Below are 17,094 nucleotides of genomic sequence, written 5' to 3'. Positions count from 1 at the left end.
GGCCCCGCACGGCCCGGCCCGGCCCCGCACGGCCCGGCACGGCCCGGCCCGCTGGGTTGTAGCGCGGGGTTAGTCCCTTCTCCGGGGAAAAGCTGTTGTCAGGGCTGTTTCTGGGTCTCTCCGTGTTACCATTCTGTAGGCGCTTTTCTGCGAAGCTGGGACCACAGGAAAAAAAAACCAAACCAACAAACCCCAGGAAACTGCTTTCGATCATGGCTAATATTTCTCGGGTAGTTCCTCTCATCTAGCTACCAAAGGCAAGCACTAAAAACAAGCTGTAGCATGAAATAACATACAGAGGTGAGCTACAATATTTCAGAAAAAAAACCCAAACCCTTTTTATGCAAAGTCCTTGAAGTCTCTATTACATACATCATCATCATTATTATTATTATTATTATTATTGTCATTATTACTGTTGTTATTATTATTACATCAATATTAGTTACTAGTTTCTGCAAGGAAAAGTCCAAGTAAATCCAGTTCTGGGTAGACGTTTTGCTGATTGTGTCTGTCTTAAAGCAGAACTGTTCCTGTGCTGCACACACAAACATACCTCTCCTCATTTTATTCCCATGACAATAAAACCTAGGACTGAACTGATGAGCAAAATCACTGAATGGACATTTTCCTTAAGAGCATTCAGCTTTGAGGGGATCATCTGTAAAACTCAAGAAAGTCTGAATGACTCAGGCTTGATGAAATGGCTCTCTTGCCTTTCCATGTCCAAACACTTCCTTTCCCATGATTCTCAATACCTGACCACAAAAAAAGGCTAGCAGCTAAAAGGTTATTTTACCCTAATTCATGTGCAGTAAAATGTATTTTCCAATTAACCAAATTTGCCGATTTGTCCCGCTTGGACACTCTTATAATTTATAATGTAAAAGTGTTCTTTCTTTATCTAAAGACCAAGGTGACTGCTTTTAATTTTCTGTAACCTCTTTACACTTGATGTTCACCAGACTCATAATGTTAATTGGCTTCATATACGGATCATCAGTTTAATGAAGGAATAAATCCTATGTTGCTTTATGTCCCTCTGTTTTAACAATGATTACTTTAATGAAGAATGTGACGTGTTTGAAATCAAAGCTGCAGGAGACATTAGAGGGTTTTTTTTTATGATGACTGAAATGCTTATTTGAAGCTAAAACCATGAGGTTTCCATATTTCAAAAGCTTTTCTTTAAATCATTTTCCACAGAAAATACTGACACATTCTTCAGCAAAGAACTTCTTCTTTGTAATCACAAGCAGAGACTAACACAGTTTTGTAATACAAACATCCCAATTAGGTTATGAAAATATCTCTGAGCTGATTTTATACCACTGCAGTTTTCATTCAGTTTAAGTAAAACTCCTAGTGAGTTAAAAGGAGTTATGCCTGCCTAAATAAGGAGTATTTTGGGGTAACTAATACATTTCCTTGTCAACCTATTGCACTTTCATTGTTCACATGTAGATGGAGAAAATTATAGGGGAGAAAGAATTGTCAGTTCACACACAAAAGCTCTGGATCGCTGTAATCTATTTCTCCCCATGGGGATTTTAGGATTTCGGGAGCAAGGGTAAAATGTAATGAAACATGGGCTCATAGAGGTAGGTGACTGCAAATCAGAGCATCAATTAGGTCAAGCTGGAAAGCAGCAATTAGACCCAACTGCATGTGCCAGTTATACTAGCTACAGCAGGTTTAAAGTGTACAAAGCAAACGCATTCTGGTAATTGAACTTTTACGTTCCTGGTCCCACTTATAATGAAAGTAATCTTTTTTTTCTTTTTTTTTTTTTTTTTGTCTCTAATGGGGACTGCATATACTGGATATATTTGTTTCTCAGTTGAGAGCTGCTGTCTGGACTGAAATTACATGATCCTTAGATAGGGGATCATGCAACATAGAAGTGGAAAGTCTCTAATAAAAGCCTGGGCCAGGGCTGAGCAACCAATGGATTTGGAGAGAAATTTCATGACATGGCAGAGGAAGCACATGAGAAGAGAAGGATATTAACTTCAATTACATACCACTGAGAAGTCATTCAGTGTGCCAGGCCTGATCCCATGACCCCTTGGGTCCCCACAAGGATTATACTCATTCAACCCAGGTCACACCAAGCTTCAAGTAGATACACCCACATCTTCTTCACTGTCCACCACACAGTGTCTAAAAGAATTATGTGTTTCCTTTCAGAGCTGGCCAGGACTACAGTCCTATGGCCAGAACTGTACAAACATGCAGAATGCAGCCCATAAACCATACTTTGTCTTCCCTCTCCATGAAGAACAAGAAGGTACCTTGTGGCATCTCCAGTGTCACAGAGGATTAGTCTGCCAGGAGCCTTATTCAATAGCAACAGTTCTCTACCTGGAGCTATGCCTTTACCAGACCTATGCCTGGTCCCCATGCTGCTTACCATCTGAAGTGACTGGGAGTTCAGGTTGGGACTATGCCAGGATTTGCTGAGAAAAACAATACTAGTTTTCTGGGGGATTTTCTGTTTTTTTTTAATGAAGATGTCATATAAAGGTGTTTTTTGCCAGATGTACTCTTTCCCACTAAAATGAGTCTTCTGACCAAGATTTGTGAGAGAAGACTTCCAAGGGAGCAGCTGTAAGAGTGAGAAAAAGTAGTAGCATTACTTGAAGGTAGGAAAATGAGATACAGAAAGACTAATCGATTTTCTCAGTTGTCCATAATGGACAACTACTGCAGAAGAGAGCAGTAAACTCAGACTATGTGTCCTGGTTTTGGCTGGGATAGAGTTAATTGTCTTCCTAGTAACTGGTATAGTGCTATCTTTTGGGTTCAGTATGAAAAGAATATTGATAACACACTGATGTTTTCAGTTGTTGCTAAGTAGTGTTTAGACTAAGTTAAGGATTTTTCAGCTTCTCATGCCCAGCCAGCAAGAAGGCTGGAGGGGCACAAGAACTTGGGAGGGGACACAGCCCTGTTGGCCACTTTGGGTCAGGTGCCCTGGCTGTGTCCCCTCCCAACTTCTTGTGCCCCTCCAGCCTTCTTGTTAGCTGGGCATCAGAAACTGAAAAATCCTTGACTTTAGACTAAATATTACTTAGCAACAACTGAAAACATCAGTGTTACCAACATTGTTCTCATACCAAACTCAAAACCATAGCACTATACCAGCTACTAGGAAGACAATTCTCTACCCCAGCTGAAACCAGGACACTAGGACTAGGCCTTTCTCCATCGAAATCCCTCTGGAGTTATTTCCCAGGACCTGGATGCTCTGTGCTAACGAAAGGCATTGCTGAAACTCTGATAATGGTGTTCACTGACATTCAGAAATTTGTTGATTCAGAAAGTGAGATGGAACCATTTAAACAAACTGAATATTACATGAATGAAGGAAAGGAGGCAATGGCAATTCATTCTTTGGGCTTAAGAACAAGGCAGTGCAAGGTCATGCAAAATTTAGAGGCAGGGTCCTAAAGCATTCTTAAAAAAATTCAACTTGAGAGAACATCCATATAGCCTTTCAACTCTGGCTTCATGAACATTATCTTTCCCAGCGTATTTTCTTAAACCAGGACCACAAAGCCCTTCCTCCACCCTTTCCTATGTCCTCTGTCCCATTTTCTTACCTTAAAATACAGGTCCTATCACTGTCTCAGGCACCTTGGAGCATTTGGTGAAATAAGTCTGGAAGGCTTGAGACAAGACTTGCAACAGGAACAGGTTATCACACATCGTGGTACTTGCAAGGTCACTTACCTATCAAGGAAGAGCATAATCTACCTTGTGGGCTTCTGTGTGGAGAGGTAGTCAGCACACAGGGGTTACCACAAATTGCTGATCTCATGACAGTGTGTGGTGAAGAAGGAAAGGGTGGGTGGTCTTGAGGAGCACAGAGCTCTGGGCAGCTGATGGACTTCTTAAACCTAAGATTGGCCTTGCTTGAGAAGCAAGTGATACATTCATGAGCCGCCATCCAAGAAACAACAGGAGAATGGCCATGGTCATGCTCTTAATCAGTTTGTTTATGCTGCTTGGCTGGATGGGAGCAAAGAACCCTGCTGGCATTTTCTGGAGTTCATTTAGGGCTTGCAATATTCAAAGCTTCAATTTAATGCTTTTTTTTTAAAAATAGGTTTATTTTCTTAGCCTGTTCTTGGGCAAATTATACTTACACTTTCAAAGTTTACATTCACATTTTATATGTGCATTTGAGTTCTAGTCACAAGTCTCAGAACACATATATCTTGCTGCCTAGAATGAGAATGAACCTGTTCAGAATATATTAATTATTTTCTTTTTAAAGATTAAATGTTGAGCTTTGAACACTGAAGCTGTTCACAGAAAAAAAAAATGCCCTTTTGACATTTTGTTTGAAAAATAATAAAAGTTTGCAAAATGTCCAAAAGGTACTTGTAATGAAGAAAACCCTAAAATAATTTCAAATTACAAATGTAAAATTATGTTGTTGAAATTAGAATAAAGGATTATGGAACCCTGAACAAAATTTTCAGTAAAATATTTCTTTTAGCTTTTTGGCATGCAAAAATTTGAAAGCTGATTTGACTGCTTGACCTTGAAAATTCTCATGCAGTGGGGAAAAATATTTCTGCCCATTCCTGCACAGTACCTGCTGCAGGAAAGCAGTAAGGCTGAAAGGTGTTGAGCCGCAGAGGCAGTTGGTGTCCTGGTGTGTGACCATGGTCTATCCTGTCCATTTACCAAAGACTGCTGCCTTTGAAACAGCTTCTGAGCTGTTGCACTTATAAACCAGAATGAGGAGCCAGATGGTGACTTCAGCAGTCGTGGACCACCTCAAGCGCAGCACATCAGCAGTGGCAGAAGTGTCCAGTGGAGGGAGGTGATGGGCAGCTGGAAATGGCAAGTGTGCTGTAGCCTCTGACTCTCATCCACCTGTATAGCAATTTTTGGCTTCCAAAGCTCTCAGGCCAGTTTGAAAAATGTCACTTGGTGACTGCCTATCATCACTGTTCTGCCAGCGGAAAGTTAGTCTTGTGGTCCAGCTCTAAGACTATCAGGCTTTTGTGGGACTCCGGGAAAGCCACTCAGGGTGGGATTAATTTGATCACATGTTGGTGTCCATGTTGTCAGTACCTGAAGTTGGGCAAAGTGAATCCCAGCCCCATTTTCTCTAAGTCTCAGCCACCAGCCAGCCCAAGCACACGAGAAACAGTCCAATGTCCAGGTCAAAACCTCATCTTGGTAGAAGTCACTAGCTACAGTTAGGAATAGGACTTGAGCCTGTAAAACAAGGGCTGAAAATGCAGCACCTGTGACAATGTACCCTTGTGAATCAGAAAGACTGTTACTGCAATAATAATTATAAATTATATTTGGAAACAGGAGCTTATTATAATCTAGGAGAAATAATCACAGGAAGTCTCAAGATATCTCAGAAATTATATACTAGCTACCTGCTGACCCATTTTCCACCAGAAAACTAGAAAGCAAAGTTTTGCATAGTTTTACAATACCATATGAAAATAAATTAACTACTTTCATTTTGTAATCTATGCTATTATTGAGCCAACCTGTGTGAACTTTCCAGGGTAATACATAAATGTAAAGAGGATCACTCAGAACTATGAATTTCCAGAGAAACGTTAGAGAATTTAGAAGTGCTTTTGCATTGTCATAATCTTAAAATAAATGTGAGGTTTTGAATATTTTTTTTATCAAGACAAAATCTTCATGACAAAAGAAGCAGAAAAAACTGTGTCAAAACCCAGTGCTAAAACTAAATACCACGTTTAGGAAACAGAAAGTTATTCGGGATGGGAAACAACAAGAGCCACATGGAGTTCACCAAATGCAAAGTCTTGCTCCTGGGAGGGAACAACCCCATATATTGGCACATGTCAGGGGCTGACTCCTTAGTTTATCTGGGGATCCTTGTGGACAAGGACTTGATCATATGCCCTTGGTACATCTATGCAGTGCTGAAGGCTAGCCCCTAACCCCCTTCTGGGTTGCACTAGCAAGAGAATAGTCATGAGGTCAAGGGAAATACTCAAGCTGAGAGTGGGTGTGCACTGGGACAGGGGCCAAGAGATGTTGTCAGATCTCCATCTTTTGAGATACACATAATTCACCTGGACAGGGTCCTGACCACCCTGCTTTGACCAGAAAGTTGGGCAAAGATGATATCCAGAGGCCCTTTCCAGGCTAATTTTTTCTGTGATTCTATTCTTTGATAAGTCAAGCATGGGAGTGTTTTGAGAATGGCAAACTCAATCACATCTTCCATTCCCCCAACATGGTGCACATTCCTCTTCTTCTTGTGGTACAGAAAGCATAAATCTTACTAAATAAACTGAAACAATTCTCAGAAGGTATTTGTTGATCTAGTTAAGTTAGATATCGGGTGGATTATCTAATATGCGTACGTTTGGTTGGGATTTTTAAAAGATTTGATGTCTTAGCTCTAACAGCAAACGTCAAGAAATCAGAGTTTTAACTCCTATTGCTCAAGTCTTTTTCTTGCAACATCATCTGTTCTAATTCTGATTTTGAATCACTAAAACCTTGACACCTTCCAGTTACAGCCTGGACTCCAGCAGTAAAATAGGAATCCCGGGAGTAGCAGTGGAGATCCAGAAGTCACTGCTTATTCTGAAAATTGTGATCATTTATTCCCAGCAGCACTTTGCCCCGTATGGCTTTCACTGTCAGTAAAGCTGGCCCAATTCTTAGATTGATTTAACCCTAGGGAATTTTAGACATGTTTTGGGGAAATTATACTCGATGTTTTTGTCTATGCCTTTTGAGGACAGAGTTCCCTGGCTACCAACACTGGCTCAGCATATTCAGCAGAAAATCTGACATGGACAAAAAGTTGATTCCTACATGGAACACAGTACAGAGTCTAGACTGATTTTTAAGTACATGCACTGCCTTTATGCTGCCTGACAACTCCCTTTAACTTGATAGGTAACCAAGCAAGTTTTTTGTGAGCAGATCTGATCCAGTATACTGGGATTTATGCCATAACGCCACTTTGTGTCATGAGGCCTGGATTTACAGCATCACCAAATCGTGGTTCCAGTTAAAGGCCAATCGCTTCCCAGTAACAGGTCATTTTCCCACTTGCAGGCAAAACTTAACACCTTTTGTTCTCCAGACCTGGACAGGCTGTGATCTTGCTCTGAATTAGGGCAGTTAGTATCTGCATGAATCTGTAGCTGCACACATCCTTGTGACAACAGCAAGTTGGCAGTCCCTCTTATTCTGTGAATGGCTTCTAAGCAATAAACCCAGTAGGAAGAAAGAAAACATTTAATTGGCTGCTTTAAGGCACGATTGTCTCATTCACCAAAGGTCAATTCACACCTGCTAACTACTCTCCTTGGAGGTGAGCTGAGTTACACTCCACGCCAGAAAGGGAGAACCAGCCTAGGTGTGACATACTTTTGCACAAAGCCATTGAAGCTCACCCTCTGGACGTGGCAATGTTCTCCAACTAGCCCCGAGCGCTCCACCTCGGTTAGGTATAAGTAGCGCCATCCTTCGGGAAGCAGTTTGGGATGAACCAGGAGGGAGGCTGCCTCTGAACAGGAATGCACGGGCCCACGGGTGTACATAAGAAAGAACCCGCAGGTATACAACGCATTTGCATGTATATATTTGCATGCGTGATCTTAAAGGGACTGGAGACAATCTGGAGGGTTTGGTATCTGTGGGAAAGGCCTGGAACTTACGATAGGCACCCAGCTTCTCTCCTCTCTTCAGGAGACAAGCTCCGCGGGCTATGAATCGAATACTATCCTCCATGGGTCTTTCAAGTAAAGCATCTAAGCGCCCCATTTCCTACACAGAGAACAGGAACCGTAGTAACTAGCCCAGGCAGTCTGGAAACTACTTAGAGCATTCCTAACTGGATGCCTCATACTGAACACGATTTTCAAGCCTGCAGAGCGGACAGAGCAGAGGCTTTTCAGCAGCTTACTGCACTGCTGTGTTCCAGCTTCCTCAGGGCAGGCACATTTAAGTTATCTCCCCCCTCACAAAGGAAACTATCCCAGAGCAATTTCCCCAAGCCCATCCCTTCTGCCTTACCTGCCCCAGGACATCCCCAGCATACCCCTCCCCCTGCTTCAGTGCCAAGAAGCACCGTCTCGTCATCTATACCTCCTGACAGGAGCACCACAGAAATCCCTTAAAACAAACATTTCTACAAACAGGAGACCATGGAAGTCTCATTTCTTGTGGGTTTGTGCTCTTTACCATTAGCTCTCCTCCACAACATACTCAAATCCCACTTCCATCCCACTGCAGTGTTGTCGGCGCCAGGTTTAGGGCTCTCCCTACCTTACACGATAATGCATGTGACTGCACATACCTCACATACCTGGACCTCTTTAGTTCCAAACCCGGGCCAAACTCTTTATCAAGGGGTTGAGCGTAACCCTACAGCTTTACCATGGGGTTGGATTCTCCTTCTAAGCATTGCCTGAGTCTTTCTGCCCCTGAAATCCTGCTTGCCTTGTGCCTGTGGGTATAAAAGGCAAGGTGTGTTATTTACCAGAGGAGAATCACGCTGATCCTATGCTACGGAGAGGATCCATAGACCCATTAGCTGTCAGAGATCCAAGCCAGCAGACCTTGAGCTGCAGAGCTGAGCGCTGTGAATGGCTAATGGGGCACTCTGCTGCTTCCAGCCACCAGCTGAGCCTGCTCAGGCAGCCAGCCCCACGCCTGCTGTAGCCATGCCCTCGGTGAGGCTTGGAGCCGGAGGCAGGGGAGAGATGCTGCAAGGCTCTCAGTCCTTTAACATGGGGCTCTTCCTCTGTATACCTCCGAATTTCAGTCTCTGGGGTGTCGATGCTCTTGGTGGCATCCTGCGTATGAAATCTGAAGTCGTTCCTTTTTGTTTCTGCTCTTTACAAGAAGAGCTCTTCAGGGCCAGGTGTGCTCCTCGTTGGTCTTGGTAGAGTGTTTATCACAACGGGGTTTGCTGCTGGCCTTGCTTCCTCTTGCTGCAGTTGTGATGCAACACGGTGTTAACAACACAACCTGAGTCACCAATCCTTTTCCAGACTGTCCATGCTGAAGACTACCCCTATTCCCTCCAAAATCCTAGCTGTTGCTTTTTGGTATGCCACCTAAACATATGATGTTCTGATTAAACAAAGACTCCAAAATGTAGCATTTCTTATTTTGGAATTCGGACTTATTTCAGTTAATGAATAACAAGAAAATGTACCTTTATTCTAAAAAAAAAAAAAAGAAAAAAGAAAAAAAGAGCATACTTGTGCTTAATCGTTATTCTAATTACAAGTTCTGGTGTAGTGTAAATTTTTTCCCTTGGCATTATTATGAACCTCATTTCCTTACAAAGTCCAGGATAAACAATTCCAATATATTTTGTTTTAATTATCAGGGTTTAATGGGGCATAATGAGACTATGTTGAGTGGTGCAGAAAAAAAATAATTTAACGTGTGCAAAAATACTGAGTGCTCCTAGCTTGACTGTGCGTATTTCACCTATTGTAGGGCAGCCCTATGTTAGCTAGTATTCAGTGTGCCCATCATTTATTTATTAATCATACTCGCTTTTCAATAGAAAATTTTCCTTTTTTTTCCCTGGCATCTGAAACAAGAAGAAACCCATTAAGATATCCTGGAAAAATGGACAATTCTCTGAGTTGAGCAGTGAAGGATGCAGCTGATACACAGCTGATGGTGATGGTGCTAGAAGCATTTGTCATGTCACAGACAGAAGATGAGAATGTGTTAGGCACAGAACCTGCCTCAGCCAGCCCATTCCAAATGCAGTCCTTCTTCCAGCATTATTTGGCAGTGAAAACTCCCGGCTTCAGTTCTCATGGCTCCTACCAAAAGAAGCATACACAACATCAGCTGAAGTCGCCGTTCAGAAATCACCTTCTCTGGACTCTCATTGTAGGTACATTTTCCCACTCCCAAGGTGTGGTTCCTACAGACTTAAAATGCCACAGATAATTTCTGCAGTGAAAAGGGAAAAGTGCAAAACAGCAGCCTGGGAAATAAACCAGTAAAGTGAGATTGCGACTCTTTATGCTTTCCAAGGTCCCTTTGCCAATGGCACTGAATCCAATGGCTGGGTGTGGCTGATACAGCAGTTCGCACCACCCTGCTACCAAATCTATATTCTACTTTACCAGGGTGACCAAATACCAAGATCAAAACACCCTTTTTTTTTCCTCCCCCCCTACACAGAAGTTTTACATAGGCAGAGGAATATTCTGGCCATTTGTCTGGGAATTCTGAACATGAGGTAGTGTGGGCAGCATGGCAACGATGGGCTGTTCTGCCGAAAGGGTGAACACTTTTGTTCTGCCATGCTGAGCACATACAGCAGGTTTGAAACGTTGTGGTACTGGAGTCCCTGTGCCTGCACCGCACAGCTCACGCACCACCAGTTCAACACGTGGTCTGCCAGATGGAAATACAGCAGCCCTATTACAGCCTGTTTCTGTGGCGTGGGGGAATCAAGCCTTTTGTCCCCAACAGAAATGAGCTTCTGAATGCTCCACTGCCTGTTCCAGCCTGGACCGAGCACCAAGTCCTTTGCCATAACTGCTGCTCCCAGCAGCAAGACCTGCTCTTGGAGCTGTTCTGTCATTGGAGTGTCACAGCTCTGCTGATACTTACAACAGTCTCTGCAGCCTTCGAGAGAAACAACTAGGTGGAAGAAAAGCCATCTCTCCAAACTGACCCATGCATGCCATCCTTTCTTTTTGAATCCTTGTCCTGCTCAGGCTCCTCTGTTCCACCCATTCCAGGCTGTAGTTCCCATAAGCACATGCCTGGCCTACACTTATGGGGCAGTCTTCTCACCCATATATTGTATCTGTGAATAACAGCATTTCTTTTGTCCTGGCTTTCTAACTTACTGAAATTTTAATGAAGGTATCCCAAGATATTACAACATACATGAAAATAAGGCCTTGCACACATCAAGAAAAACTGAAACCATCTCAGGTATGTTAAGTTCAGGACCTCCACAAGGTAGGCTTTGTTACAAGCACCACATGTGACCAACCTGAAGGGCTTTTATCTCTATACCTAACGCATGTAAGAGTTATAAGAAGCTTCAATGCAAGTTCCACTTCAGGAAAAATTACTGGATCCTCCCTGAAGGGAAACACATCTATTCTGCTTACCTTACTATACACCTTGACATGGAGTCAGAGGACTTGATACAGTGCCCACTGAAGCCATTGGGAATGTCTTCTCTTCTAGAAAAGTATTTGATTCACGACTCTGGGAAGGAGGTTCAAATACAACACAAATAACCAGACCAATGTTACATTACATTTATTTGAAAATTAACATTTTATATTACAGATTAAGTTAATAAGTGTTTGGGTTTTAAATAAATCAAATCTATTACAGACATCAGTATTTACAGAAAGAAAAACATTTACATAAATAATTTGGGGTTTTTTAAATCTCACTGGAATAAAAAAATTCTCCATGAAGTTTCTACCCATGGGAGATGTCACATTCTGTGAGAAGTCAGCCTCCTTCAAGGTTTAACGGAGACAAGAAACTTAACCAGGCTTAAGTTACAACTCAATGAGTTGATTGAGAAACTGCAATGGGCTGGTTACCTGCATTAAATTGTAGCAAGCCTGAAAGACCTCAGGGGGCCCTTTCCAAGTCTATGTCCTATTCTTCAAGAAGAATGGAATGGAATCTGTGAGTACCTTCCATCAACCTTGCCTCAGATACAGGACCAGGCCAGCATCCAGCATATTCTCATGGACCTCCAAAGCTTAGTGGTCATCTTTCTTCCTGCTAAACTATGGGGATTCTGACCCAAGCTTAGGATCCCATTGTACAGCCACTGTATAAATACACAAAGGTGATCTCTGCTGCCACACAGCCTAACAGCCACAGCAGACCATGGTGGAAGAGAATGATTTCACGAAGAGGGGGACTGGCTGACCCTTCATCGTACAGAGGTGCCCCTGAGTTGAAAGCTATGTTTGCTGATTCACAGACAAACACTTGGCTAGCGAGTCCCAAGGGGACTTACAAGGTCTCCGCATTTGGTAGAGTTGCATAAAGAACTGGGGGAAGAAGGGCATTTCCGGGTAATGCATGAACTGCAGATGGTAGAGGCCTCTGACATTAGCTCTGGGCAAACAACTATCCTGAAAGCTCTATGTGGAAGTGTACATCCCCACCAGATCATGCAGTCAAAACTGGATAAGGCTGTGTTACTAAGAGACCTGCACCCCATCCTGGATTGAGGTAGGATACCGTGCCTGTTAAAGCATCAGAAATTGTGAGCCTCAATGTACAGAACAAGACCTTAACCTGAATGCTTAACTTAATGCGTTTCAACTCTGTCACATAGCAAGTTCCCATTTTAATAGTTTCCTCTGGTGTACAGGCACTCAAAGAGCTCTCCATGCAGGTCAGTATACCCTCCAGAAGCCTACAGCTCTTCAAAAGCCAGCCTTTAAACACCTCTCCACACAGCCATGGTGAGGGGAGAAGGATTTGAAGCACAGCTGAGTTTCTGGCTCTCCTGCCCTGTAAACCAAAATGCCATCTGCCTCGGTATCTTCAGTGGCAAACGGGGAACTGAATCCAGGCACACACCAAATGCAGACAAAAAAAGGTCCTGTTAATGACAACCACACCTGGTTGCCACCATGTCTTTGTAATTTTTAAGGACCACATTCTCTTTGTCATCAAAGTAGAGAAGACTGAGGGACTTCAATTCATCTGGCACACAGCAGGGCGTGCTGACATCTTGAGACAGTTTAAGTGTATGGACTATGGACTGAACTGTAGCATGGTTTGTTGCATTTAAACCTTCCCCCAAGGGGAAAAGACAGGATCCTCTGCAATAAAATGCATTGTATCCACTTGGGTAGATAATCCACCCTGACCAGCCAATAGCACGGAAGTCAACATAGAGTTCCCTTCGATGACATGCTGCTACCTGGCTTTTGGCAGAAGGGATTGCAGCAGCTCGAGGTCTCCTGCTGATGCTTCCACTGCTGCTTTCGATGATCTCAGTTTCATGAGGCATGCGTGAAGCATCGTTTTTGGCAGGGTTCATATCTGGTTGGGAAAGGAACTTGCGTGTTAATCTTTCTCAAAAGAAATTAATTTCCTAAGTACAGTATTCTGCATGAAAGTCTATTCCATAAATCTACCTCAAAGTCTTCAGAGCAGATTTTAAAATGACACTTAAAACTGTGAAAGTACCAGAAAGGATGTGTGAAATTGCCATTTCAGCCATATTTCAAAACCTGCCAAATCTTGTGTTTCACTTTGTGGCCTGAAAGGCCCCAACTCAGCAGAAATACAAAGGAAAAGCTCAATGATATACTAAAGACATTTGGTGAACTCCACAGGCCCTTTTCAGGGCTGAATCTGGTCAGAATGGTATTAAAGGTCTTTGTATGGCCACTCCTGCAACACACATCATACTGAACAGTGCTAATGGAGGGTGGAGATCACAGTCTTTTTCTCTCTCCAGTATTCTCTTTCCAGGAACTCTACCCATACACTTGCAAAACAGAGTATGTTCCTGTAAAGCAATATTTTAAAAAATATTTTTCAGTTTTTGGATCTAAAAAAAATTACCACCAGGTTTACGGAACTCTGCTAGAGAATGAAGCTTACTGACAATAGGTTTGCTTTCTTAAAGTATCTTCTGAGAAGCCTTGATAACTGTCCATGGAGACCTCAAGATCCACATACAGAGGCTAAAAGCCTCTGTGTATCAGTATACACAGGCTGGTAGAAGAACAATCTGCACAGATTCACTGATCACAAACAACAGGCAGGTCTAGGGAGTATCTTCATTGAGAAATGGGTATAAATTTCTCGATCCTGACACAGTATCCCATACAGAGCTTGATGCTCATCAAATTGGGATCTAAGGCTTCACTATAAAAATTTTCTTTGGAAAACAAAAATAAACAGGCCAGCCGCATTTTTGTTTTTAATCAATTTCACCACCTACTTCTTAATATTGATGTAATTTCTACACAGTTTCTTCCCAATATGCAAATTCAATCGTCTACAGAAAACCCTGCAAACCAAGATGCGGGGTGACCTACTAGCAAGAACTATCAAATCAAACTCTGATCAGTGACAAAGCTGAACTTCAAACCTGTTCAACACTGCAAATAAATACTGAGACTAGGTATACATGAGGCAGCAGAAGGTAAAAGAAAATGAACAGGGAGTTCATATTCTAAAACAGAGCTGCTGCTTTCGTGTGAACTTACTTGTGGAAGAGGGTACAAAGCTGGAAGACCTCCGTTTGTTACTGTTGGTGAAGAGGACAAGGAGAGCATTTCTACTCTCCTGCAAAGTGCCCTGGCTCTTGGCAAACTTAACCAGGTTGTGCTCAATTCTATTGTTGAATACATGTGTTGTAGTTATCAAAAAGCCATGGTTGGACTTGCTGTTTCCAACCCACTTGGAAACCTGTTAATGACAGGGAAATGAAAAATACTGTTTCAATATTCTTATTACAGCATTACAATTGAGCAATGTTTATATTAGGAAAGGGAACAGGCAACAAGCCATCAGAGCATAAGAACATATATTATGAAAGAAGTGAGGTAACTGTATAGCTGAGACTCAATTGAGTTTAATATTTAAACCAGTAATTCAACATTTAAAAATACAAAATACCATATGCATTCCCCAAAGCTACATTTAGAGGAAGATAATTAATTTCAGAGAACTTACTAGTGGATAGATGAGTCTAGGAGTTAAAATTAACATTAAAATAAATCCGCTCTGACTTCAGCCAGGAATTTATTTTTCATAGCAATCTTAGTAACAGAGTAATATGAACTCTCCAGACTTTCCATACCATTAAAACTCATTTAAATCTAACAAACATGGCATTTGAAGAGATTAACTTGCAATCAAGCAAATTTACTTTATCTAATTGTTATAATTACAAACTAATAGATAAGGCCAGGCCACTCTCAAGCAGGGCTATCATGGCTTAAGATGCAACTCCACCAATCATCCAAGTACACTGTTCAGTCTCATCATAAAGCTTAGGCAACAGAAAACACTGTCCGAGAATACAGATTTAAACCCAAGAAACTGTATGTTTTAAACCACATCTGTTTTTTTGCTACGCAAAGGCATTCACATACTGTTACAGTTTAAGGATATCTACAAAACACATCCTGAAACTAACAAATAAAGAAGTCTACAGAGGAAGTTAAATGAAAAACAATCCAACCCTGATCAATTCCAGAAACACAACGTTAAAGCACACTGCACATCTGCTCTGTCGTAATGTCACCAGAATAAAAAGGAGAAATGAAAACCTGTTCTTAGTACACGATCAATGCCATCTCCTTTGGCAGCCTAAAGACTAACGTGTTAATCACAATGACATACTTGGCCTGACGTCCCTCCTATCGATTAGGTTTGGGTTACTCAATTCTCATCATGCCTGTGCTGCTAGCAGCATATAAACACTTCTTTAATTCAGGTAGCACCAAGGTGTACTTGTAAGTGTAGAAAGCAAGCTTCTCTTGCTGCTGCTGTCCTTCAGTTTGAACTGACCACAAAACCCAGCATAAGGGCAATGCTGGAGTTACAAGCTGACTGTCATCTTAAGAGATTCAGAATCAAGTCAGAATTCTCTGCTTACTGTCTGTGTGACGTTGAATACTTCCCAGCCTTCTGTGTACAGGGACAATAATCTTGATGCAATGAGATTTTTTTTTTGTGGCTTACTTCCACTCTCCAAGAGCTCATGCACTTCCACCTTGATGAGAGAAATATAACAAAACAGTAAGAAATGAAACCAATTGTTCTTCCAGCGAAACAAGGAGGATGAAGATTACGCATATTTCTGCCACATCATAGCTGTAAAACTGTACTGTCATTCTACACCAGGCAAAAAGTAGTTTTTGGACAGTTTAACAGAAAAACAAGTATTGCTACATACATCTACTTCTAGATGTGTGCAGAGGCACGATACTGGACTGTTTGATACTGTAGAAAAATATCCTGACCATCCCTTTTCTTTCTATTTTGAACATCTGATACGACGAAAGTCTTCTGTTCCTCCACATCTTTGCCTTCAGGTTTGCAAAAAGTCCAATCCTGCCTTTTGCCAAGGGGGCAGATACACTCAACGTCAGAGTCCCTACCTGCCCCATTTTCCTACGAATCCCTGATTGCTATTATTATTTTTTTAGAGCAGCTCAAGCAGATAAATTTCGATTCACATTTCAAAACATCTCAAACCCCAGAAAAGTACAGTATGGTTTGAGATAGGCCTGACACGGGTATCTTTAGGGAGAGCTCACTGCCATCGTGCGCAAAGGACAGCATACTGCCAAAGCCAAAACCTCACGTCTACTTTTTTGCATGCTGGAGGCAAAGAGTGGACGACAATCAAATAAAAATAAAGCAGGTTGATGTGGTCAGTGGTTGCACTCCTCACTTTCAGTATTCCTAACAATGAAAGCACAAGTTAAGTGTTCAACTGACACGTTATTTCCCCGCTTACTTTGCAAAAGTGTTTCACGTCAGACCTTCCAGACACATGGGTCCTCTTCAGCTTGAAGACCCTGAACTCGGCTTTCAGCATCTGCTCGCCCTTCTCCATGGCGCTGACGTCGAAGTAGAAGCGGTACTGGTCCACGTGAACTGGAAGAGAGCCTTCTTTAGCAACAACCCAAGACCCCGCAAAATAAGCTGCAGCCCCGCGTCTTCCACAGCAGCTGCCAGCTCTGCTCAAATCTGCGGGACACGCACACGACGCCAAGCAGGAGGTGGAGGAAGGGGCTCCGCAGCAGGTGAAGGGGCTCCGGCGCGGGCACGGAGGCCGCCCGCCCCGCCCGGGAAACGCCGGCGCTGCTCTGCTGCGGGGAATTCGCCTCTCGGCTCGGCCCCCGCCGCCGCCCCCCGGCCCCGGCAGGGCCCCCGGCCCACCTCGGTCCTCGAAGCTGCGCACCACGTCGCCCTCCAGCAGCCCCGGGGCGCGGGTGATGCCGTTGGCGTCGGCCACCCTGTTGAAGAGATCCACCATGAACTGGGGCGGCTTCCTGCGGGGCAGGACGTCGGGCGGCAGCTCCTCGATGTCGAAGAACTCCCGCAGCC

At 42.9% G+C, this 17,094-nt stretch overlaps 1 protein-coding gene across 1 annotated transcript in view; it reads right to left on the bottom strand.

The window, feature by feature from the left end:
• Positions 1 to 12,616: 12,616 nt before the first annotated feature.
• LOC104829341 (bone morphogenetic protein 7-like) overlaps positions 12,617 to 17,094 on the bottom strand; it is a 6,344-nt gene continuing 1,866 nt past the window's right edge. Inside the window, exons 3-7 of the mRNA XM_010563520.1 lie at positions 16,927 to 17,083; positions 16,502 to 16,641; positions 15,635 to 15,751; positions 14,238 to 14,439; positions 12,617 to 13,059 (exon numbers count right to left, since the gene is read on the bottom strand). Coding sequence (XP_010561822.1) covers positions 12,617 to 13,059; positions 14,238 to 14,439; positions 15,635 to 15,751; positions 16,502 to 16,641; positions 16,927 to 17,083 — 1,059 coding nt within the window. The remainder of the gene's footprint in view (positions 13,060 to 14,237; positions 14,440 to 15,634; positions 15,752 to 16,501; positions 16,642 to 16,926; positions 17,084 to 17,094) is intronic.

The sequence above is a fragment of the Haliaeetus leucocephalus genome, unplaced genomic scaffold (genome assembly GCF_000737465.1).
Source record: "Haliaeetus leucocephalus isolate CR32 unplaced genomic scaffold, Haliaeetus_leucocephalus-4.0 Scaffold168, whole genome shotgun sequence".
NCBI lineage: Eukaryota > Metazoa > Chordata > Aves > Accipitriformes > Accipitridae > Haliaeetus > Haliaeetus leucocephalus.
This window is presented reverse-complemented; position numbering and strand designations above follow the sequence as displayed.